The sequence below is a fragment of the Maniola hyperantus genome, chromosome 7 (assembly GCF_902806685.2).
Source record: "Maniola hyperantus chromosome 7, iAphHyp1.2, whole genome shotgun sequence".
Lineage (NCBI taxonomy): Eukaryota > Metazoa > Arthropoda > Insecta > Lepidoptera > Nymphalidae > Maniola > Maniola hyperantus.
The window spans coordinates 16,532,044-16,556,517 of record NC_048542.1 but is presented as its reverse complement, the minus strand read 5'-3'; the positions used below and the strand labels follow the sequence as shown (position 1 = coordinate 16,556,517).

Here is a 24,474-nt window from a genome sequence, read left to right as displayed (position 1 = left end):
AAAATTTGGGAAATATCAAAAAAATAAAAAGGCAGCAGACCACTTTACACGAATTTAAATTGGCTACTTTTAAGTATTTATTATTTATGGTAGTAAATAAGTCGCGGCTTTTATTAATTTTATTTTAAAACTTGTTGTCCGCCTTCATCCGCGTGGATTTAGGTTTTTAACAATCCCATGGGAACTTTTGATTTTCCAGGACGAAAAGAAGCCTGTTCATAGTAGCTCACCCCGGGATGCAAGGGTATATAAGGGTACCTACCAAATTTCGTAACATATTTAAACGGATGATTCTTTAAAAATCCCGTGGCAGATTTAGGAATGAAAATCCTTACATCATCAGAGTTGAGGAGATGGGTCCTCGAGTGCAACGATAATATCTTTACTTGGTAGGTATCTCCAATGTCAATTTATAACCGACAGTGTCTAAATCAAATTTCAGAGATTTCGGTGTACATATGTAGAAAAAGAAAACTCCACCTTTTTTGAAAGTCGGTTAAAAAAGTGGATATTACTTCTTGCTTCCTCTACTTGTCTGTGAAAGTCCGCTAGTTGCGTCAAAATAGGTTCAGCCGTTCCGAAGATTAGCTTGTTCAAACAGACAGACAGACAGACGTACCACGAGAAGTCCATGCCATGCGCATGAACTTAATTTGTAGGACTTGGAGGGGTTGGAAGAGGAGGGCGGCAGGTGTGCAAATGCGACACAGGCATAAGACATTATCGGAGATGCACGACTTGTATAGCGTGACTTTATGTCGGAGCGACATTTTGCATTTGGCGCAATTCGCAAATCACGGGGTAGAGACGAGAAAGCACATACGCTGCCCTTTTACCGACTCTGTAAATGTGCCACAGGTATCAGCTGTGCTGAATAAACTGAAGATAGACTGACAGACTGACAAAACATTACTATTATACAGAAACTGGAAGTTGCATGTAGATTTCGTCTACAGCGCACTAAGGGTATTCAGAAATTCAGTCCAAGCGAAACCGGGGAAGGTCAGCTAGTATAATATAATAATACCTTACCGTACCTTGGGGTATGTCCTTGTAAATTATGAATGGTTTAATTAATATCATTTGATTAATGTAAGTAATGAACTGCGCACATTACCGCGCGGCGATTTGTCGACAGCGGCGGACGCTAATGCGCACGTGCCGTGCTCCGCGCTTCCGTGTTGTTGTTCCACGACCACTCGCATAGTGCACGAGCTGACTGCTGGCACGCCACTAGTGTTCACGACCACTCGCATAGTGCACGAGCTGACTGCTGGCACGCCACTAGTGTTCACGACCACTCGCATAGTGCACGAGCTGACTGCTGGCACGCCACTAGTGTTCACGACCACTCGCATAGTGCACGAGCTGACTGCTGGCACGCCACAAGTGTTCACGACCACTCGCATAGTGCACGAGCTGACTGCTGGCACGCCACTAGTGATGCACCAGCACAAGTGAACACGTGGCTATGTATTAAAAAACTCTTTATATTTCTACTATCGACGATCATAGCTCATAACATTATAATGAATTATTACTTACTTAATGTAGGTATTCTGACTATTTTTTATTTATTTATAAAATTTGAACCTATCCTTGAACTAATATAGTAGGTATCTAAAGTATTTAACACCAAGCGAAAAAATCTAAAAATGTATAACGAAGTAGTATTAGCAATAAGAAATTGAAAGATGAACCTAAAAAGATGGCGGGTAGCGTATTCGCGGCAAATTTAAATGCATTTTTATTGCACTTATTGATCGAATAAAATTTTTGGTAGTTTATAATTAGAATCAAATTGAGACACTTTTCAAAAAGGGTGAAATACCTTATTACCTTGTAAAAATATGTACTTACTTATATTCAGTCAACTTAGGTATTTTGTCTGCTAACATGGACTGTGAAGGAGCCCAGCTCCTAGCCTACACCAGTAGCCCAGTAGAGCCGGCGCGCATTCATTCGTTGATTCAGTTAAAGTAAGCGTTTTATGTAAATCCCGCTAATATATTCCCGCGCTAATGGCTGTAGTTTGATTACTTTAATCATTTTTAGCTTCGCTAATTAGTACGGAACCGCTTTCATGTCGCTCGTTAGGGAACAAGGCCCACAGCGGCGAGCGATAACGACAAGCGAGTGAGGTCGGGGGTGGAACTAGTCTTACCTACATACTGATCGCATGTTACGTCGTAGAAACAAATTTAATTTATCCTCAGCAACTGAATGCCTAATACGTACTCGTACCTACTCTACCATTTATTGTCTTTTCAGTTATTTACTGCCTCGTTCTAGTTCTAGTTAGGTCTAGGTGGTTCTAGGCAAGCACGCTCCACCTCACGCTGCATCATCTCGCACTGCTTGGTAACATTGCAGTCGAGCGCAAGTCTAGGTATAAAGAGAAAAAAATACTTAGTTGAAAAAAACTTGCAAATTATGGAACCAGTTTTTACCTAGTGTTCTCTCCCAACTTCGATAATATGGGCCCGATAAACACAGTTTTAAAATACATTGGTGGTTCCTATTCTATATGGCACTGTAGGTAGATGCATGCTTTTTGAAAATTTTTATACCTGTTCATACAACTAAGAATAAAATTGTAAGTTTGACTTTAAATATAATATCAGAGAGGAATAAACATATGACTGCTTTTAAATTAAAGCTCGTCTTACACCTAAGGGCCACTAGAAGTAAAGTAAATAATAAATGGGCCTAGCATCAATCCGCAGTCCACCACCACATGCCACTGTGACAAGTACTTGGTGCCTACACTCGTTGGCAGCGACTGATCACGACAAGCTTTTGATTTTCCTACAAATAACGCAAAATGTACAAAAGTTATTATTGTTAGAAAAATGTACGTAGCGAGGGCGCTACGGGTGCGTAGACCACACGTAGCAGTAGAAATGTAGCGCTCACGTTTTGGTCTTTGAACTTAAATTTTGTGTTGCATTCCAATACGATATTTTTAATTTTAGTTCGTCTAAATGTTTGTGTTGGTATTCCCCTGAGTTTTAATTTTGACTTACGAGAAGGTAGCAACTTGGTGACACAGCAAACACGGTCCGTAACACTTTTCATAAGAAACCAAAGGTAACAAGCTCTAATCAAAGAAATCAAAACCCTGTGACTAAGTCACTATTGTCCACTGCCTGATTATATGTTCCATACTAGTCGTATTTTTTCGACATTTTGCATGATAAATTCAAAACTATTATGCATAAAAATAAATAAAAAATTTGTTTTAGTATGTACCTACCTACAGCTTATACCTTTTATATGATACCTACCCCACTAGGCACTATAGTACTTTACTTTGAAAGTTGAAAATACTAATCATTTGTTCATGAACACAATTTTTTTCGGATTTATTCCTTTACTTGTGCTATAAAACCTACCAAATTTCATAATTCTATAGGTCAACGGGAAGTACCCTATAGGTTTTCTTGACAGACACAACGGACAGACGGACAGACAGCCAGACAACGAAGTGATCTTATAAAGTTTCTTTTTTCCTTTTGAGGTACGGAACCCTAAAAATTTCTTTTTTGGGCAGTCGCATATAAATACAGCCGCGGCGTGACTCAGGAAAGGCATTCCGAACCAGTGGTAGATGCATCCGACTATTCGTAACTACTTGTAAAAGTTTATTTTCAATTTCATAGATGACCTACTGTGTGTCTCCTGCTCTAAGGATTATACTACTTTCTATAACTCATAGATGACCTACTGTGTGTCTCCTGCTCTAAGGATTATACTACTTTCTATAACTCATAGATGACCTACTGTGTGTCTCCTGCTCTAAGGATTATACTACTTTCTATAACTCATAGATGACCTACTGTGTGTCTCCTGCTCTAAGGATTATACTACTTTCTATAACTCATAGAAAGTAAATAAAACGTAAACATTATGAAAGAACACATTTATTAATCTCTCGGTAGTCATAGTATACTGTGTTTGCTCATGCTAACCTCCGACTCCACACAACATACACTCTCTATGTACACGCACCTTACTTCTCCAACTACCTATATACTTAGTCTGAACTTATACACACTTTCGATTGACCGGAAGGGGATGTACTTAATAGAAACTAAATTAATTTTCTGAAAATACGTACTAACCACACGAATTTAAATCTTAATATCTATTGGTGATAAATTATTATTAGGTACAGTAAAATAAACTTCATATTAAGTATTTTAAATACGTAGACAAATCAATACAATATCGTCATCGTTAAGTTACGAAGTAGGTATTTACATATTATATAAGTACTATTATTTACAATCTTAGTGAATAAAATATTTATTTACTTACATCAATAATTGTGGTATGAAGCCGGTTTTCTATAGATAGAAATCTTTTTCCAGAGATCATTTCTAGAGATAAAATCTTATTCCTTTTCTTTTGGAAACATTTTTCAGTAAACGGTAGTTCTAGTGATTGGTGTGAAGCAACGAAATGAATTTACATGTTTTCGAAAAATGATGAATGTAGTTTACAATATTTACATTACAAAAAAAAACCGCAATTTCATTTCAACATAATTTTTAACTGAAAATCTTCTGGTTCAATAAAAGAAAAGAAAATTAGGATTTTTAATTTTAGTTAAGGCTTTAGAGTTTAGAAATACCATTAAATATAGGTATCTAGGTACATCTAGCTTTACGATATGAACAGCATATTGTTATATAAATTATTTACTTATGCCTATATTTACATTCATTGCTTTATCTTCTATTTATACTTAGTTATTTACGAAAAATATATCAATCGTTAAGAATTTCTCTACACATACAAAAAAATACAAAAAAATATAAAATAGGTTTATTAAATGATTTCAACATTTAAATATTATGACTATCCTTGTGCCTGTATCGATATGGCCAGCTCGTTTCGACACATACCTACAGGCATGCATTACTTATTTTGTATCGTTTCATTTTTTACAATTGATGGGACTGCGCTCACGTCCGTGTCAGTGCAGAGGCGAGCCACGTTCCAGTACGACATATAGGTACTTCTGATGACAACTAAATGTTAGAATATTCGCATCTTTATCTTACCAATATAATAAGAATAAGACGGACAAACTAATTTTAATTTACAACTATCAGATCTCGTAACTTCAAATGGCAGTCCTTGAGTACCTAGGTAATGTTTAAATTAGTAGAGTAGCACAAAAATTTAGTCTTTAATTAAAAATACGGTTTCAGTCATTCAAGAAAAAGATGCACATACTTACCTACTCTACATTTAGTTCAAAGATACCCGAATCGACACCAAGGCTAGGCTGTTAAATTGCTGCTAAAATTAACTTGATGAATAAAATATAGATACTTAACAAAAAGTTCTCCAGTGACCGACAAAATATAGTCAGTACAGACCTCATTACGTATAGTCCGTATAAAGTGACTCCTCACGCGCCATTTTAATTCCGCTGGTACGGTTCACCTTTAAAACAAGGACTGAAATCGTACTTTTGACAGGAACTCTAACACAAAAAGTTAAAATGGCGCGTGAAGAGTTATTTTTTACGCACTATAGGTACACTGATTTGGACAGGGTACTGACTTTCAACTGTTTATTAGAATCGTAAATATAGGAAATGCATTTTTTGTTGTCAACACCACTCCATAGAAATACGCGTCGTAAGATTTGAAGATAGCTTGGAACTGATTTTATAAGACAACCTATTCGTGGTATGTAGATAATGGGTATAATAGTATTACTTCATTTCTGTATTTCATTCGGCATGTTTCACTCCGAGTGAACCGTCTGATATATCACCGTTATGACACCTTTCAGTTAGTCAACACATTGATGAAGGTCAGCCCAACTCAGTGAACATCACCGAATGAAGCTCACCCAGCTCGTTTGACATTTATTTTAAATCCACTGAAGGTTTGCTACGAAATATTATTTTTATAATGCTCAGTTAAGCAGCAATGTAGAACCAACCGATGTGACATGGGTTTGGCTTTCATTTAGCGATGGTCACTGAGTTGGCTAATTACCCGCTGATCGGGGTCCTACGGGGACCTACTGCAGGAGTACCGCTCGACTGAGGAGGCTACGGGTGGGGGGTGCGCGGTGCGGGAGGGGGACAATCTCCCGCAACTCACGTCCATGTATAGTACGCGACAGCTCGATAATGGCAATCAGGGAGGGAACGCTACGGGGTGCTAACTCAGTGAGGGTGAGTGCGGGTGTGCGGGGCGTCTCCCGCCTCATACGCCGATAGCCGTCTCGACCTGTCGCGGACTATATGTATAGTAAAGGTGAATCGATTGCTTCTAATGAACCTACTTGAAGCAAATACCTACTTATCGCTATCCCACTTCAACTAACAAATTAAAACGAGAGCAACCTCTCGCCCTCGCCTCGTAGTCAGGCAGGACAGTGAAAAGTAGGTAGGTGTTAGGAGCCGGTCTGTGGGTAGGGTAGACCTACGTAGATGTGTGCTCACGAGCTGTCTCAGAGAACCATCTGAACAGTTACTGTCGTCATGCCGTCGACGTGCATGCCTTGTTGAGGATTGCGTCACTCGGCTACACCATCTGCAGCCCCTTGCTGATGCTCTCCACGTGCTCCTTGGCCTTGAGGCGCAGCGCGGCGATGGAGGAGGAGCGGTGGTCGGGCGGCGCGTGCGGCGGGTGCGGCGCGGCGTGCGGCGTGTGCGGCGCGGCGTGCGGCGGGTGCGGCGCGGGCGGCGTCAGGTACGACGGGTAGCCCGACGGCGGGTGGCTCAGGAACCCTGCAACGAGGAAGGCGTCTGTCAGCACCGGCCCGGCCAGTGGGCAGTCGTCGGCAACCTGCGGCTCTTTCGATTTAAAGTTGCGGCTCTCCAGTTCCATACAAAGTAATTAAAAGTAATTTTACTACAAGAACCCTTAATTGAGTAATGAAGATCTTCGGGTCAACATACTCGTACGAGCAACCGTTCTCTTGCATCAATATAATTACAAACCTCAACTAAGAAGCCAACTAACAAATAAACAGTTCAACTTGAACTAACGACCATTAACTAGTCGGGCTAACTTCGACTACAAACGTGAGTAAGCCGGGACAGATAGTATTTATAACGACAATTAGTGATGAGCCAGATACCTATATCCAGACTTTTAAAAGGTACCTTTAGAAAAACCTTGATGTAACTATCTATAGTTCAACAATAACTTTCGAATAACTATTATATTAAATACTCTAGCTAAAATATATTTTGTAATTAAATACATTTTGTGAAAACGTATTTAAAGTAAGTAGTTACTTTTTAACAATTTTTTTTTTTGTTGTTCCTGTTATTTTAATTTCTGTTGTTTCTGTTATTCTATTGTTTGTTGTTTCTGTTACTTTATATTCTGTTGTTTATTTTATTTTATTTTATTTTTTGTCGTTCCTGTTATTTGATTTTTTGTTACTGTTACTTTAATTTTTTTGTTGCTTCTGTTAAATATTTTATTGTTTGTTGTTTTTTTTTTAAATATGATAAAAATGAGAAAAATAAATAAATGAGAGAGATAATAATAATGTGTCTAAAAAGGGGTGAATGATATCCAAGTGACTTCTTGCCGGGAGGTCCGGGATTCAATCCCGGGTAACATCATTTCACAGTTAATATGCGTTTTAAGCTGTTATACCTAACTTGCTTTAACGGTGAAGGAAAACATCGTGAGGAAACCTGCATGCCTGTTCTCACTCTGAGAGGAGACTCGGCGTTGTAGTGTGGGGGTGATGGCGATGTGCATGTGTCTGACCTGGCAGCGCGCTGAGGAGCGGCGGCGCCAGCCAGGGGTCGACGGGGAGCCCGAGGCCGCTGAGGCGCGGCACCGGGGAGCCGTACTCCGACAGCCCGAGCCGCGCCGCCTCCATCTTCTCCTGGCGACGCCACTTCGCGCGCCGGTTTTGAAACCACACCTGAAATTGAAAATTACACAATTTAAATTTGACACTGTTTTAGCCCCAGTGCAAATAAGTTGCATACAATCGGTAAGGGGTGTATGCTAACACGAGCACGGTGCTCACGGACGCCACACAGTGTAGCTTCATATAAAATGTTCGCAATGTTTTGAATCCGCGCCTCGTACGCGCCACGGCCCGCGCCCGCCACGTGTTAGCAGAAATCATCCCTAAGTAGGTAAGAAGTATTACGTACATACCCAAATCAATTGATAAGCAAGAGAGGCTGGTACCCTTGCTCGTAGATTAAGGTGCTATAAATGGGCATACCTCACGCGGGAGAACGCAAAGTCGGAATGGTCAGTCGACATCGAGTAAGTCGCAGGGAGCCGCTGGATGGCGGCGGCGCAAGACCGTGGCGTGTGGAAGTCCCTGCAAGAGACTTATGTCCAGTAGTGGACGTCTGTCGTTTGATAATGATGGAGATGATGATGATTCTTGCTACAATAAATCATTGTGAGCATAGAATAGCCTCCCAAACAGATTCCCAACACTATCTGTGTCTGTCTGTTCGTCGGTAAACAATCGCTGTAGTAACAACTCGATACGAATGTAACCCCCCTCGTATAGAGCGACGTCCAATTGGAAGCCTCCGGAACGTCATCTCATTTCCCGAAAACAATCCGACGGAATATTATACGCGCGTGTTTCCTGCGACGCGTCTGTTTGTCAAATGTAAGCTCCTTTGGGTTATTAAATCGGAAGCTGTGAGCACGAGGGGGGGAGGGGGGGAGGGGGGGGGGACACTTCCGCGGGTAATAAGCTTCCGAGACGCTGCTTGATGCGAGCTCGATGCGCCCGTCAAGCGGCTTGATCAAGGAAACGGCACTTTTCTCATATTGACGACCAGTGTTCGAACGTAGCGTCAAGCAAAAATATAATATTCAGTCAATCATGCGTCAAGCACGTACTCGTAAATGCTAGACTCAAGCATCAAGCAAACTTTGTAAATAGTAGGTAACTATGCTTGACTCAAGCAAAGATCTACGAGCTTGACGCCAAGCTGTCTCGGCAGCTGTCTACGAGACCGAGGCACGCGGCCCTCATTTATTTTGGTACTGCAAATGTTAGATACCATCACTATACTGCTGTTGATCAAATGATCAATAGGTACATAGGTACTTTATGTAAGTAGGTAAACGATGTAGGTAATTAATCGAATTCAAGCCCCCACGACGAATCACAATGGATAGAGCATACAAATCGACACACTGATACAGCATACAAAGCGACACACTGATACAGCATACAAAGCGACACACTGATACAGCATACAAATCGACACACTGATACAGCATACAAAGCGACACACTGATACAGCATACAAAGCGACACACTGATACAGCATACAAAGCGACACACTGATACAGCATACAAATCGACACACTGATACAGCATACAAAGCGACACACTGATACAGCATACAAAGCGACACACTGATACAGCATACAAAGCGACACACTGATACAGCATACAAATCGACACACTGATACAGCATACAAAGCGACACACTGATACAGCATACAAAGCGACACACTGATACAGCATACAAAGCGACACACTGATACAGCATACAAATCGACACACTGATACACGTTGGAGTCCCAAGGTGCTGAAATGGTAACGTTGCGCCGAAGAACGAAACGTTGGAAGACCTGTCACTAAGTGGACCAACGACTTTACACGAGTCGCAGCGACGCGTTGGATAGCGGCGGCGCAACATCGTGGAGATCGTGAGGAGCATACGTATTCCAGCCATGGACGTTCTGTATCGGTTGATGATGATGATGTACTTGTTTGTAGATCATCGTTACGTCAAAGTCAACAGAAACAACAAACTGCCGGGATATTTAAGATTCTATGACAGCGAAGGTTTCTCTGCACTGCACCCGCACGTCACCCGCATTGGGTTAGCGCGGGGCCTGAGCGTGCGTGCGGGGCTCCCCGATTGCCGTTTCAACCTGTCGCGTTCTATAGGTAGGTACCTAAGTACCTAGATTGAGCTAAGCGCGCGCTCTCACAATAAACTAGACACCTCAATATTGCATTTTGTGTGTTTGTCGCTAACTGCGTGCGAGATGCTTCGTGCCTCTGTCGTCTGTCGTCTGTCGCCTGTCGTCTGTCACCGCGCCCAACTTTGAAGGTGAACTCAGGACGATATATAAACTTCGCATACACTAGTCCTGAAGGAAAATGAGACTTAGAGAAAAGTAGACGAAAAAACTGAAAGATTAAAATTGTTAAAAAAACTGTTATAATATTATAAATATGTAAGTAAATAATTATCTTTTACCAGCGAGTTCAGCTGTCGGTGGAAGAATGGTTCTACGATCCACGGAGTCATTAGCTGTTTTGTGATGACAAATGATTTATTACATACTTAAGTCCTAGCAGCTAAGTAACTAAGTATCAAAGTTTGTTTACAAAGAAGACGGTTAAATATCACATTTGACATACAAAATATTACGCTAAGTAAATCAGGACCAAAAAAGTGATTTTAAACATTGTCTTCTTCTGTAAATCACAGGTAGTTCGAGAATAATAACCCAATATTTTGAATCACAAAACTTCGAAAGAGAACTCGCGTCACAAAGGTAAAGACAAAAGTCGACAGCGCATCAGGGCGGCGGCGGTGAAGTCGCCCAACAAAACGAAAAATAATTCCCTCAAAAAACAATAAGGACATGAAAGGCCCCACAGTCCACAGTCTCGTTTGCGAAATTGAATTTGCGGATATTATGTTAACATTATTGAAACAGCGAAACAACACATGTTAGCAACGCAAAGTCAATTTGTCACTCGATTAACATTAAAGAGCTCGCACAGCGCCGACTAACTCGATTACATCCAATCCAATATAACAAACGGCGGGATTGCGTACGAGAGGACGCGTCACGCGACTATTCCATATTTAAATGAACCGCGGGCGACCAATCGCGACTCACAAATCTGACAGATGTCATATTCGAGCGCCATTGTTATTTGTTAGTTTCCGCGGTTTTTTGTAGCGACAGTTGGTGCGGGCTGCGGGCGGACGCGCGGACTCACTGTTGTCGTTTCATTCAATCAGATGTAGGTACCTTTATAAGGAGATAGCAGATTTTGTAGAGCTTCGTCTCTGTCGTTGAAACCGACAAAACGTCATATAGGTATGAGGGACAGAGACAACGCTCTACAAAGCCGAAATGTCATTCTTAAGGCCGATGTACATTATTTTCTGCCGCTTACTGTACCTACTCGCTGCCAGACCTCAGACCTGATGACTCTTGCGAGGGACATTATGTCCCTTTTGTTTAAATGTCATTCAACATTATCAATTGATCATCATCACTGATAGTTGTGTTTAGCATTTATGGTAAAAACTTTCAGTCCGTAGGTTTCGCCCAAAGGTTATATTAGCCTTGTTTGCTATATGCTTGTCTGCCGTCCATGCTTATCTTCTTTACTTACATTTATTAATATCATAAACTAAATATATAAAAAGGAAAAGGTGACTAACAGACCGACTGACTGATCGATCCATCAATGCACAGCTCAAACTACTGGACGGATTAGGCTGAAATTTGTCATGCAGATAGCTATTAAGTATGACGTAGGTATCCGCTAAGAAAGGATTTTTGAAAATTCAACCTCTAAGAGGGTGAAATTTGTGTCGTCCACGCGGACGAAGTCGCGAGCATAAGCTAGTTAAGTATAAACCACCTGGGTGTCTGGTGCCATGCCAGATCCTTCTCTCCACGCACATGCCAACTGTGGAACCAACTCCCATCGGCGGTGTTCTACTACATCGCAACATGGGGTTATTCAAGGGGCGGACCAACTAATTGCTGAAAGGCCGCAGCCCGCAACGCATCGCCAGTTCCTCTGGTGCTGCAAACACATGAGCGATCACTTAACATCATGTGAACCGCGTGCTCGTTAGCTCGCTATTTCTATTTTAAACAAACGTAATTTTTATATTTTAAATGTAAGCATTTAATTGGTGTGCGAGTCGATCGCATTGTTTTTGATGCCCCATTAAAAGAAAGTTAGAAATGATTAGTGTATTAGTAGCATGTTAAACTTTTATGGCGAGTCGGCGAAGTTTTCGTGTAAAAGCGTAAGTGGCACGAACAAACAAGCGCCAGTCACGCCATGCACGCCATGCACGCCATACACGGCGCGCGTCGTGCGGGACGCGGGTGCCGCGAGTTATGACTCCCTTCTGACTTGTACGGAAAACCAACACTACGGAACACAGACAGTTACTGAGGTCACAGTAGGTACGTTATATGTTATTATAACGAGAATTAATGACAAACTTTCCAGACCTTGTTCCTTAAAAGTCTCATAATGGTGCTTTTTTCATGCCCGTTCAAGGAAAGTAGTTTTTTGGGCTTGTCTGTTTATGAATGCTAAGTAAGTGTGATGATAGACCTATATTTAGCTTCTTACAACACTGCGGAAAATGTCACTTGTTATTTTTATAATCTCATCTGGCTAGATAATATATTATACCTGTACCTACCTGTACTGTACCTACAGTAGATGCCCGTGACTTCGTTCGCTTGAATTAACTATCAAGCTTATACTTTACGTGGCAGGTAGAGATTAGAATGTCTCCCTTGCACAATCGTATAGAAGTGAAAAGGATACACTATCATTTACATTTTTAATTTTATTATTAGTGAGCAAATTATTGTAACATTGTGGTAAAGGATCTCCAAAACTTATGGCGCTACGTTCAAAGAGCCGAAACAGCCATATTATCAAGTGGCATAGGGTCCATTTTGGCTCATCCGTATTCCGTGGGGTCGCGTGTGGAGCGCGCACTTGTTACACACAAACGGGCACCAGTCGTTACATGCTGCGAGTATAATTTCATATTTATTAATTACCAAAACAGGCAATTTGCGTTTGTTTGTTTGTACCGTTATAATTAGATTTCCGAGCTGCTTCCCGACGCCGACGGCCGCCGCAAAACTCTACAGCGGGATTTTGTGCTTTCATTGTAATTTGTGAAGAGGTTTTTATAGTTTGTTTTAGTCGTTAATCCAACCCGGACGAAGTCGCGGGCATCAGCTAGTATAAAATAATTGAAATAAACAAGGTTTTTGTATCTGGCTCACGGTCGACGCCATTCCTAGGACCCTCCGCTCGTTAAGTAAGTAGTCAGCACTCGCGATGTCATCCCACACACACATATCCGCTGTCCGCTATCCGCTATCCGCTATCACTAACGACCGCTATCAGTAACAGCCCGCGTCGAGCGAAGAGCAAGTATGGTACGCGACAGGTCGAGATGCCAATCGGGGTAGGAACGCCCCGCACACCCGCACAGCACCCGCGCTAACCCGGTGCGGGCGTTGTGCGGGTGTGCGGGGCATCTCCCCGCCTCACGCCCCGATTGCTGCTCCTGACTATAACAAGAGTAGGTACAATACAATACTTATAATTCGAACTAGCGGATGTCCGTGAACTCGTCTGTGTAGGTTTAGTCTTTTTTAAACTTCAGAAATCTTGAATTTATCGGGATAAAAATCTCTGATAAAAAGACCTCTGTCTTATATTATACTTATCCATGTGAAAAATCACGTGAATTCGTTTATCTGTTGCTGCGTAAGTAATTGAAAGACAAAGACATGAGAACTGGCATGCGGCATGCGGCATGCGGCATGCGGCATGCCATGTCGCAGGAACCTTTTGTTTCCACTTTTCTCGGAACAAAAAGTGCCTGTCACTCTCCAGGTCTAACTTTATTCATACAAAAAAATCGCATCGATCCGTTCCCAATTTCCACGAGATTTTTAAAAATCTAAATCCACGCAGACGAAAGTCGCGGGCATCAGCTAGTAGGTTCGAGTATAATTTGTCGATACCCGTTCAATGTTAAGCAAATGTAATCGTTTAGACAGGAAAGCCATCGCGCCGCGTACCGCTCGCATGTCCTGCGCGGGAATCGAACCCGTCACGCGACGTCGCGCGACTCTACCGAAGTCACCCCGAATACATCATTTCACACTACGTTTTGACGCCACATTCGAGCCGTATATCTTCGTAGTGCACTCTAAATTATACTTTATCGTATTAACCCAAAGTCGAATTCACTATAACTGTTAGTGTAAACGATAACACGACAGTCGTGTGATAGTGCTCGCGGGTATTATAGTGGGTAGGCAAGTATTCAACTAAGTTAGTTTTGTTGTCGGATGAATAAATCAAAAGTAAAATATTATATCGCTCTAAAAATGAATACTTGCCATTTACATATTTCACTATGAGTATTAATTCATAACCATAACTCATACGTCGCAGCTCATAGGTAATAATAACATTAACTCACTGCCTATACCTATTACACTGGACAGCAAACAAACCGGGGCACGCGCTACCTTGGATCTCTAATTCGACTTTCTCAAAAAGTATAAAACTTACAACAATCAAAATTACCTATACCTACAGAAAGTGCATTTTATGGTGATTGAAACGAATGGAAACTCATTTGAATGAATCACCTAATTAAATGGGTATCCATAATACTTTGTACATGCTTAATATGATGTAATGAGTTATGGAAATGCAATAAATGAAAATTGAAAATTGAAAATTGAAATGTTTATTAAGGATTTTACATAAAGAGGGCTACTACTTCGTGTTACAAGCGACTGTTTAGTACGAAGAGAGTTAAATATAGGTAGGTACTTATGTAGAATCGTGTCGCCCGCACTCCCGCACTCCCGCACTCCCGCACTCCCGCAGCGCGTCACAGGTTTGCACTTCGCAGGTATGAGTGGGGCCTGGGTAGTGGGTGGAGCCATCGGCCACTTTGCACTGCGCCTTTGGGTTAGTTGCACAGTTAAGGAACCCTGATTGTTTTTGCGTGCAGATTTATGTATTTACAATAATTCAATTTCTGGATTTCAGCGCTTCAACTACTTGAAACATGTCGGCTTTGTTCAAGTGAAGGAAGCACTGAAATGACCAACTCTTATTTACCTAGGTAAGACCTAGGTACTAACTACTAGGTAGTAGGTAGGTACACCACGTAATGAGTGGCACAATTGTCTTATCCCACCACTGGAACTGTTGATAGGTATTATTTTCAAACAACCAAAGTTGAACGCCCCCCTGCGATGTGTACTCCCTATAGACACTAGAGCAGGTACACACATCGACCTTAGCGGATTTGTAGAGCATTTTCTCTGTCGTTGAGACTGACAAAACGTCAAATAGGTATGAATGACAGAGACACGCTCTACAAAGCCGAAATGTCATTCTAAAGGCCGATGTACATTATTTTTAGGGTTCCGTACCTCAAAAGGAAAAACGGAACCCTTATAGGATCACTTTGTTGTCTGTCTGTCTGTCTATCTGTCTGTCTGTCTGTCTGTCTGTCTGTCAAGAAACCTACAGGGTACTTCCCGTTGACCTAGAATCATGAAATTTGGCAGGTAGGTAGATCTTATAGCTGACATTTGGGGAAAAATCTGAAAACCGTGAATTTAGGCTTAAATCACACAAAAAAAATTGTGGTCATGAACTAATAATTAATATTTTCAACTTTCGAAGTGTCAAGTGAGTGACTATATCAAGTGCGGTATCATATGAAAGGTTTTTACCTGTACATTCTAAAACAGATTTTTATTTATTTTTGGGCATCATAGTTTTTGAATTATCGTGCAAAATGTCGACAAAATACGACTGTAGTACGGAACCCTCATTGCGCGAGCCTGACTCGCACTTGGCCGGTTTTTTGTCGCGTACTACACAATATTTTCGTTGTGTATAGGTACCTATTGGCCGGCCCGCTTATCGCTAAGGTTAAAGTCGTGGCCACGGCGCAAGTTTTCGCCGGTAGGGTGCGCGGGTGTCGGTAATCAAAAGTTTCCCAGTTGGCGGATATTTACGGCGGGCGGGCGGGCGGGCGGGCGGCGAACTTGTCTGCACAATAAATAACAGCTCGTACTAATGCCATTGTATCAATTACGTTCCGAGGAATCGTGTTCCAGTTATTGTTTCACTTCACTTGTTATCACGAGGGGGTTTCGAACGTAGGTACCTAGAGTAGGTAATATTTGTTTGCTGTCACAATCCATAAGATAAGATAAGATTTATTTATTTGCATTCATGTACATTTACATTAATTGGTGGTGGGTGCTTAAAGCTAAATATAAGCAGTACATGAGACCCTGTCAGGGTATTGCAAATACAATTTTAGGTAAATGTTAAAGATACAATAATAGTAAGTGTATCTGACTGAAGGGAACACTTGCACAGTCACGTTAACTTTGTTTTGTTGATAAACCAAACGGTTAAGAAATGAGGCACCTCCGAGGCACCGAGGCACCGAGGCACCGAGGCACGGGCCTAACAACTCTAAACACTGAACCGAGACACAGCAGGTAGGCACAGCCGGTGCAGCCGGCAGAGTTAGATATTAGGTAGGTAGGTACCTGGTACATTCATACAGAGGTTCGACGAAGCTATCTAGACAGAGCAAGCGTGCGGTAAGTGCGGGACTAAGGAGTGACCGAACTGGCCTAAATAGGTAGGATGGCCTATGTTCACGGATGGTGATGGTCATCGGACTCTACCTACTGTGTCTCTTTATGTCCAGTTTCCACCTGAGCTGAGCTCGGACGTGCTCAGTCGACCAATCAGATTCCCAATAGGAAGATAAATAAATAAATAATCATTTATTTGCAAGAATGTTTGTACAAGAAAGATGGAAATTACACTATAATCAGAGGCCATAACATTCTACTAAATTAATAGTGTGCAAATATTTTTGAGTGACAATTTTAAAAATAATTATTAAATTATTAATTTTTTTAAGATGACTTAGACGATGTGAAAAAGTTATCATGACATCTTTTAAAAATCTGATTAGCCAACTGTTCCGCTCCGTTTAGGTGGAAACCGAGCCTTATACTGTGTAGATAACAGTGATGCTGTGAGTGATATGCGAGTGTGCGACGCGTCACATCGCCCGCTGGACGCGACGCGCGACGCGCGACGCGCCGCACCGCAAAGGAAAAGAACGACACGGCCTGCTGTTGACAAATGGTTATTCCCGCGCTTTTTGCTTTCATTCCGCCTTCAAACTGGTGGTTTGCAAAAAACAAATTGGAATTTCTATGAGCCTATACCTACCTACCTGCTGAAATGGGTTTGTTGTAGGTACCAACAAGTTCTTCTCAGGCCGGGTGCGTTTGGAACCCTAGGCCCTCGTAGCTTTAGTTTTAAGTTGATAAGTACTACTATATCAACATTACACCATCCGCGACAGGTCGAGACGGCAATCGGGGTATGAGGCGGAGGGACGCCCCGCACACCCGCACATCACGGTGCTCCCTTCCCGATTGGCATCCCGACCTGTCGCGTAATGTAACTTTAACCGTTAGTCATGCAACTGAACCTTACCTAGGTATCAAAGTTAATTCCGTTTACCCACTTCCAATTGACACGTTACCGTCAAGTTAAACGCCAAGTTGAGCCGATCCAATAACCAAAACTTAACAACAAACCTCTCCGACTCCGCGGCCCTCCATCGATCCCTCGATACCTCGTTATTTACCTAACAATCCCCCCTCCGTCCCCCCACACACCCGCCCCGCGCCCGCTTCAACACAAACACTGACTTCTTTCAAGAAACAAAAAGAGACGCAACCACCCAAACTCACACGAGCAAGGGAGATAGGAACACATCGCCATCTTAGGTGCAGCCTGTGGACCAAAAGTTAGCCAATAACTTGCTTTGTTTGACAACAAAAGAACCTATCTGCTGATCTGTGTGTGTTGCAAATTGAACTTTATTGTTGTAGAATGAACAATTTATTTCGCTCGATGGAGCGGGAGGAGAAATTAATAATAGCGTTTGTAACGTCTTAAGGGGAGGGTGAGAGCTGCCTTTGATGGGGCAAGAGAGCTGAGGCGCCTGCGAGTGACGCCGGGTGAGTGGGCCTGTTCATTTACGAAATTGTTTTTTGTTTACATTCAACTGTTACAGTGATTCTTATAATAAGTTTTCTCAAGTTGATAACATCACACGGGAGTGTGTCCGCCAAGTTCACGGCGACGACGCAACGTTGATAACATCAAAACAAATGTAGTTTTACTAGAGTAGGTACCTATCTACCTACTAGTAGGTAGGTATTTAGTAGGTGTGGGTATTGGGATACTTTTTATCCCGGAAAATAAAGGAGTTCCCACGGGATTTTTAAAATAAATCCACGCGAACGAAATCGCGGGCATCAGCTAGTTAGATATGAAACCAAATAAGCAAGTAGTTACCTACCTACCAGTTCCAATTTAAATCAAATAACGTCAGATAATAATAATACTTAATTAATATTCCTAGCTGTAGCTACATGACAATTCTTTTTCTAGGGTTCCGTACCTCAAAAGAAAAACGGAACCCTTATAGGATCACTTTGTTGTCTGTCTGTCGACCTGTCAAGAAACCTACAGGGTACCTTTTCCTGTTGACTTAGAATCATGAGGCAAGTAGGTAGGTCTTGTAGCAGACATAAGGGAAAAATCTGAAAACCGTGAATTTAAGGTTACATCTCACAGGAAAATTGAATTGTGGTCATGAACTAATAATTAGTAGGTAGGTAGGTACCAAGGTATTTTCAATTTTCGAAGTAAGATCAAGTTGTATCAAGTGGGGCATCATATGAAAGGGCTTTAGGTACCTACATAGAACCCCCAGTGCGGGAGCTTGACTCGCACTTGGCCGGTTTTTGTACACAAGCAGCGTTTCGATGCGGCTTGTGAGGCGAGCCGGGCGGCGCGACTAGCACGCCACCTCGCGGGTCGCGGCCAACTAGCGCCCAAAAACATCAATCACTCAAACTGAATAATCCACAACTAAATTAACTCTCCACAAACATCGCCGACCCCTTAACACAACACCCGTCAAACAATAATTGACTCTAACCCCGAGCGACAAGATTCACTTTGCATCCACTATTGAATCTCCCTCCAACTATCGTCGAGGTAATTTTAGCTGTATTCACTTGGTTTAAAGTTGAAAATTAAACACAGTTATCTTACTTCACGATTTGATCCCAACTTCATTCAACTTAATTATGATAGCGTGGTGTACCACGCAGAGAAATTACTTTTATGGAATTGTATATTGAAATGAAAAAGCTGACTTAAGATTTACCTAATCTACGATTCAACTAATTCTACATTCCGAATTAACTCATTGATGATTCGTGGGCATAAAGTTGAATATTATAAATCTACTCTATATAGAAACATTGCCTAAGTCTTACTTACCTGAATTTGCAAAAAAATTTTTAAAATATAAAAAAAATATTTCGCGCTTTATTTATATTTTGATCTCGTTAAGTTTTCTCAGCAGAAAAACTTAAAATTTTGCAACAGCTGTTCCGTTTTGCTTTCAAATCAAAGCTATATCACACTTTACTGAAACATAAGGAAATGACCTAAAACAAATTCACTGTTCCAAGTTTAATGAGGTACCTAGTTGGTTACCGACGGTACAAATTGATATTTAATTATTAAAATACTTAAACACTTGATATGAAAATAGTAAATGGTTTATCGCTGTTCTTGTTTGAACTTGTCTTATTTCTTATTAGAACTTGTCTTATTTCTTATTAGAACGTGGACACACTCGTGTGGCCATAGATAACGTGTCCGTTCTTCATTTTATTGTTGAAACTTATCAGGGTAGATACCAGATTTTAATATGTAACCTAAAATAATATTAGATGGGCATCCAAATGTTAGAATCTTTTGCGAATCGTCTGATTATCGCGTGGTCGTCTGATAAGCCTTGAGAGGTGCGAGAGGGCGCGAGGGTGCGGGGTGACGCAATGTTTGCGCCCACTCGGGACCTTGTACAAAGATATTGCAGTTTAATTGCAGCACTTCACGTAGCATACAAACATCGACAAACCTATAGGTATAGTTACTGATTGATAAGATCATAGGATGATTTAATTTTGAGTTTACGATATGCAGTAGAAATGGTTCTGTGGTTTGACAATATGAAGATGGTGGATGGTTCTCGATAGCCGGGACTGCCGCCTGCAGGAGGCCGGAGGACTGCCGCCTGCAGGAGGCCGGAGGACTGCCGCCTGCAGGAGGCCGGAGGACTGCCGCCTGCAGGAGGCCGGAGGACTGCCGCCTGCAGGAGGCCGGAGGACTGCCGCCTGCAGGAGGCCGGAGGACTGCTCGGTTGGTCCGTACGTACCTCGTACGTAAATCTGGTACATGGCTGGTACCGCATGTACAAACATTTACATAGGGTCTATGAATCCATTGTAATTTTAAAACAAATATTTTTACGGATATCTGGTAGATAGACCACAAAAATACTTATAGGTATATAAGAGTCTGGCTAACTAAAGAAGAGACTGGAAAAGCGCGGCAAATTAAAAAAAATAGTATGGTAGCTCTGAAATTAGTACGACCATTGATGTTGGAATCCCCCTGGAATAGCAGAAATAAAAATAAGAAATTCTAAAGTATCAAACTACAGGTTATTCCAGGTAGTTAGGTATTACTAATTTTGGGGCTGCCATACTGATATTTTTTAAAGCCGTGCTTTTCCAGTCTCACCTTTCGTTAGCCGGACTCTAGTTCTTAGAATGTGCCAACAAAACATTGAGTTTGACTGAGAGGCTAACTACGTGTGTCTGGAGCCTGCTACGAATGAGCCCCTCTTAAGTTGTAATAAACACCGTGACAAATGTCCCATTGACTGCAACGACGTGTATTTTGTGACACCCTCCCCACCTCCGCTACTAGGGGTAGGTACATGTTTATGGATAATAATATGATGTTGTTTATGTGGATTGGTTTGTGTGAAAAACCATACAATTTTCATTTATACGAACCTAATACAAAAATTAAATGATGTGGTTTGCCGCCTGTCGATATCAGAAGTTTGGGTGAATCTGACAATACATGCGTACCTACTCGGTGCTTGTTCTGCATTAGTCTTCGCGTGGCGCCACGTGGCGCCAACAAACAATCGGTACGCATACCATTGAACTTGATAAAACATTTGCTAGGTGTTGGATTGTTACGATCGCCGGGACGTGTTTCTCGGAGACGGTTCCTGCGATTTGTTTAAGTATCGTAAAAGGAAAACTTAGTAACTAAGTAACGTAATTAAGTAACAACTAAGGAAAACTTAAGTAGGTTCCTACCTAGACTAGTTCAGTCTTCCTATAGGTTCTATAAACTATGACAGATAAATAAATTAGAGCTACAAAGGTCTCTATTTGTTCAACAACAGGTCGAGTCGTCAGTTCAATCTTAATACAAAGTTAATCTGCTGTGTATTATTCAAAGTCAAACAGCGAGCCTTGGAAGTGCAACTAATGAATCGTTGTGCAAACACACGCAACGTGCTTGCGTCGTGCCGGCCGCGTGCCGGTCACGCGCCGGCCACGCGCCGGCCTCTAATTGGCCAGCAACCGCCAATCTACGCAACTGTATCGAGTTACATCAAAATGAGCTCGCCGTTTAACTAATAGTTAGGATTGACGGAAAAATAATATTTAATCAGTCTGGCTGCGACATGCTGATTACAGCAAACACGTAAAACTTTAATACATAAAAGAATTTGTCAGAAGTGGGATCGGGAGCCACGCCCCCAGAGAGGACCAGAACAAGAGGGCAAGGAAACATTCGACCGCTCAGCCATCTCGACACTATAAACTTTTCCTATAGGTAGGTATGTACGTACCTATATTATTGAATCACTCACATTTTTGTATCGACAAAATAATATATTTTCCTACTAATAATTATAATAAATATAATAGGGTTCGATGCTATTAATAATTTGCATCCTGGAGAGTGGAGGCTGGAGCATCCACAACAAAATCATGACATAGACGTTTTTTCATGTTTCTCCAAAGCTCACAGAAGTAGGTAATTAAGTTCGGAGTCCCGACGTCGCGCGTCGTCGCTGCGCCTTCGTCGTTGGATTGTGTGAGCGACAATAATTGTTTGTTTGTTTTGCGTTGCGGGCGGCGCGGGCGGCGCGGGCGGCGTGGCGAGAGAATTGTTTACAGTAAGTAGCTGGAGCTACCTATAGCTAAGTACTTACTCTTGGTAACGGTTGCGATTTCAGGAGAAAGAGGATTTTATAACGATGTACGTAATTATTGATTCTTATGAATAACTGCGACCCGCCTCGGCTTTACATTTTATTTTATTTTATTTATTTTATATCTAATTAGAACGGCAGTGCCACTTACACTAACTAGATGATTAATAATAAATTTAAATACAAATAAAGGTACAAGAAAAAAGACATAAAATACAAAACGATAAAAGATCAAAGAATTTTGAATATGTACGCTGAGAACATTGAATGTACATGTACATGTATAGCTTATTAAAATTTTCGTAAAGATCTCTAATAAAAAAAAAAATGTAGCCTATTATGTCACTCAGGAATAATGACGTAAAGACGGCGAAAAGGGCGAATAGGCGAAATAGTTTTCAAAATCGATTCAGTAGTTCCAGAGATTACTTCCTACAAACAAACTTACAAACTCTTTAAATAATATCTGTCCCGGCTGTACTCACGTGTTTAGTCGACGCTAGCCCGACTAGTTTCGAACCCATCCGGTGTCCTTTTTTAAGGTAGTCCGTTCGCGCACGCGCTCGGTTTTGACTCAAACTTTATCTCTTTACAATATTAGTATAGATGAGGTACTTTACTGGGCGAAGCCTCATAAATGGCGCTGTCCATTCCCTTCCAAGGAAAGTCGTAGATTTTTCTTTAATCATACTTTTGTACTTACTAAGTAGGTAGGTATACCTAGTCTATTTACTGAAGCTGAGAGTGATTATTTAGCGTTTGTAGAAACCTGAAACATTGCGAAAAATACCACTTGTTGTTCTATCACGATCAAACCAAAGCTGGTTCACTACAGACTCAGTACGAGAAGGGTATGGCCACAGTCCACCACGCTGGCCAAGTGCGGATTGGCAGACTCATGTTTTTACATAATTGACATCATCTAGTACTTATTGATGTAAAGTTAACACAAATGATTGTCTTGGCGTCACCAGTGAAGGTACCTACCAGAAATCAATGCCAATTTTTTGTTGAATAAAATCATCTCTAGGTATATTTTTTTAGAAAAAAAAAATTTAGCAAAATTGTTTACGTAGATTAATTAATCAATCATTAGAGCAGGTTAGACTCATCGTCGACGTAATTAGCGCTGCGGTGCCAGCGCGATTAATTAATTGCTTTAGGTATTTAGGTACAGACAGCTTTAGACTGGGTATACCTGGGTTTGACGACCTCCCTGGCGCAGTGGTGAGCGCTGTGGTCTTAATAGCGGGAGGTCCCGGGTTCGATTCCTGGCAGGGGTTTGGAATTTTATAATTTCTAAATTTCTGGTCTGGTCTGGTGGGAGGCTTCGGCCGTGGCTAGTTACCACCCTACCGGCAAAGCCGTGCCGCCAAGCGATTTAGCGTTCCGGTACGACGCCGTGTAGAAACCAAAGGGGTATGGGTTTAATAAAAACTGCCATACCCCTTCCAGGTTAGCCCGCTATCATCTTAGACTGCATCATCACTTACCACCAGGTGAGATTGCAGTCAAGGGCTAACTTGTAGCGGAATAAAAAAAAAAAAACCTACCTAGTACCTACCTACCTACACAGTGAGACTAGGTACATAGATTGTTTACGCACGTTTGTGATAACAACACTACGAACATGCTTCAAAACATGGCGTTACCAGTCTATTAGTCAGTGGAACAGGTACCTATAGGTAGATAGTAGATACATACCGACATAATAAGGGATCAAGCTGTGAAAATAACAGCTTTGTGTTAAGTACTTCTAATAAGTGGTGATAATAAAAAAAATACCTGGCTGAGTTTGTTGTGGACTCTTCTCACACCTGGGCGAGTTTGGAACCCTTGTAGCGTTAATGTTAAGTACATACGTATTAATTATCACCATTATATCATCTTACAAATTAAAATTTTGACCATTAGTAAGCGTAAAATTTTACCTATTCTGAATAAGTAATTTGAGTTTGAGTTTTGAAAAAAATAACTAAACAGCAAGCAATCTACATTACAAACGAATATTATCCATGAAGTAAGTAGGTGTCGTCGTATAGTGGAGTAATAATTAGCGTACCAAGTACCAACTCCGCATCGGTACGGTACTGGTATATTACTGTCAACAAACACATGTGCAATGGCATGGCAATTTGAGCCTCAATAGCTCAACGGTTGAGGAGCGGACTGAATTCCGAAAGCTCGGCGGTTCAGCCCCCGCCCGTTGCACTATTGTCGTACCTACTCCTAGCACAAGCTTTACGCTTAGTTGGAGGGGAAAGGGGAATATTATCCTGATTAGCATGGCTAATATTCTTATTAAAAAAAATGTGCTCGTGTTTCTGTACGCAATGATATCAGTATATAGATCAGATACGGATAGTCAGTACAAAGCCGCCGCGCCGCCTCGGCGGCTTCCGAAATGAGCCCTGTAATGCGACGCACAATAA

The 24,474-nt window shown here is 41.6% G+C and overlaps 2 protein-coding genes across 3 annotated transcripts in view; both read right to left on the bottom strand.

Moving 5' to 3' along the window:
* Positions 1 to 24,474, bottom strand: part of LOC117983527 (kynurenine/alpha-aminoadipate aminotransferase, mitochondrial) — a 154,650-nt gene that overhangs the window by 54,646 nt on the left and 75,530 nt on the right. The gene's annotated exons all lie outside the window — the stretch shown is intronic.
* Positions 6,555 to 24,474, bottom strand: part of LOC138402544 (retina and anterior neural fold homeobox protein 2-like) — a 45,975-nt gene continuing 28,055 nt past the window's right edge. The window contains exons 3-4 of the mRNA XM_069499557.1: positions 7,761 to 7,920; positions 6,555 to 6,760 (exon numbers count right to left, since the gene is read on the bottom strand). Of these exons, the coding sequence (XP_069355658.1) occupies positions 6,555 to 6,760; positions 7,761 to 7,920 (366 nt within the window). The remainder of the gene's footprint in view (positions 6,761 to 7,760; positions 7,921 to 24,474) is intronic.